The sequence below is a fragment of the Perognathus longimembris genome, chromosome 13 (assembly GCF_023159225.1).
Source record: "Perognathus longimembris pacificus isolate PPM17 chromosome 13, ASM2315922v1, whole genome shotgun sequence".
NCBI classification, from domain to species: Eukaryota; Metazoa; Chordata; class Mammalia; order Rodentia; family Heteromyidae; genus Perognathus; species Perognathus longimembris.
The window spans coordinates 51623648-51625581 of NC_063173.1; the positions used below are offsets into that span (position 1 = coordinate 51623648).

Consider the following 1934-nt stretch of genomic DNA (forward strand, 5'->3'; position numbering starts at 1 on the left):
ACCTTGCTCCTCAGGTTTCAGCTTTCTGACTAGGTAGCCTAACAGGCATGAGCCATTGATTACCAGCAGAGGTAATTCTTAGAAGTGAGGAATGGCCACAATGGTGTTATTATAAAAGTTCAAGACAGAATGGGAAGTCTCAACAGTAAACACATAAAACATTGGATTAAAAAGCCCTGCACAGAAACTGCTACCCAATTATAAGTTACTAGACATGGCAATACTTTTTAAAAACAATTTTGTGTATATGTGTACCATATAGAATCATATTTATTGCAGGGATGTATCATTTTTTTCTGGAAACTTAAGAGATTGTTAACAGTACGACTCAGGAAAGTGGCAATGAAAGATCACTCAGTATAATAAAAGTATTTTACCTTTACTTTAGAGACTGACTGCTTTATTGTAAAATATGTATGTTGTAATAAAGAGTAATGTATAGGTCTAGATTTTCAATAATAATAACAATAAAATGGTATGATTGAGAATGAGGTATTCTTTTCTGGTGGGAAGCGAGTGGAGAAAATGATGTGGGAGAAGTGATATGGTGACTATTATTAAAGTACATTACATATATGAGTAAAAATTTCTAATTGAAACTCATGAATAACTTCAAAAATGGGAGCGAGGAAAGACTAGAAATGGTTATAAGAAGGAGTTAATTTGGTCAAACACAACCATTTATATAATTAATTTAAATAATGTATAATGCTATCAATGTTAATAACATAGAAGTATTTATAAAGTAATGTAAAAGTATTTAATTCTGCCTTCACATGCACATTGCACTCCCCTGGACTATTCATCTTTTGCATGTTGACTATTCATCTTTTGTCCCCATGTATTTTAATGTTTCTTTTGCTCATTACAATGCATCATAGATACAAATCAACTTTGCAGAAAGTTCTACTGAAGTCCAAGAGGGTTTTCATGAATGCATCTGAGATTTCATTTGTAAAAAGAAGTCCTGTACTATTTTACTTCAAAATCACATTTCTTTGGATCAACTTCCGAAAAGCTTGTTTCACATCCTTGTTCCTTAGGCTATAGATGATGGGGTTCAGCATGGGACTTACAAACGTGTAGAAGACAGCAATTATTTTGGACTGCTCCACCGACTTGTCGGTGGGAGGTCTGACGTACATGCAGAACAGGGTCCCGTAAAACACGGTCACGGCCACCAGATGGGATCCACAGGTGGAGAAAGCTTTGCGCCTGCCTTCAGCAGATCGCATCCTCAGGATGGCGATGAGAATGAACAGGTAGGAAATGAGAATGATGAGGAGAGAGTTGGACAAGTTAAATCCCGCCACCACGAACATGGATGTCTCCTTGATGGAAGTGTCAGAACAGGAGAGTCTGATGAGAGGAGGGTCCGCACAGTAGAAGTGGTTAATGACATTGGAGCCGCAGAAGATCAAGCGGTAGGTCCACATGGTTTCCATCAGCCCACTTAAAAACCCGTAGATGTATGGGCCAGCAATCAGGCGGATACATACCCCCTTGGACATCTTGCTGCTGTAAAGCAAAGGGTTACAGATTGCCATATATCTATCATAGGCCATGACAGCTAGCATGTAGTATTCAGTTATCACCATGGCAATGAAAAAGTAACACTGGACCAGACAAGCAGCGTAGGAAATGGTTTTCTTCTCGGATAAAAAGTTCACCAGCATCTTGGGAGTCACATTAGTGGAGTAGCACAAATCCAAGCAGGACAAGCTGGCAAGAAAGAAGTACATGGGGGTATGTAGGCGTGAATCTATCCGGATCAACAACACCATCCCTAAGTTCCCCCCGACAGTGATCAGGTAGATCACCAGGAACAGCACAAAGAGGACAGGTTGCAGCTCCGGACGATCGGTTAATCCCAAGAGAATAAATTCAGTCACCAAGGTGAAATTTCCTCGGACCATTTTCTTAGGTACCAGCAT

The 1934-nt window shown here is 39.6% G+C and overlaps 1 protein-coding gene across 1 annotated transcript; it reads right to left on the reverse strand.

Annotated features, from left to right (window-relative positions):
• Positions 1-977: 977 nt before the first annotated feature.
• Positions 978-1934, reverse strand: LOC125361628 (olfactory receptor 1030). The gene has a single exon (XM_048360194.1). The coding sequence runs from the start codon at positions 1932-1934 to the stop codon at positions 978-980; it is 957 nt and encodes a 318-aa protein (XP_048216151.1).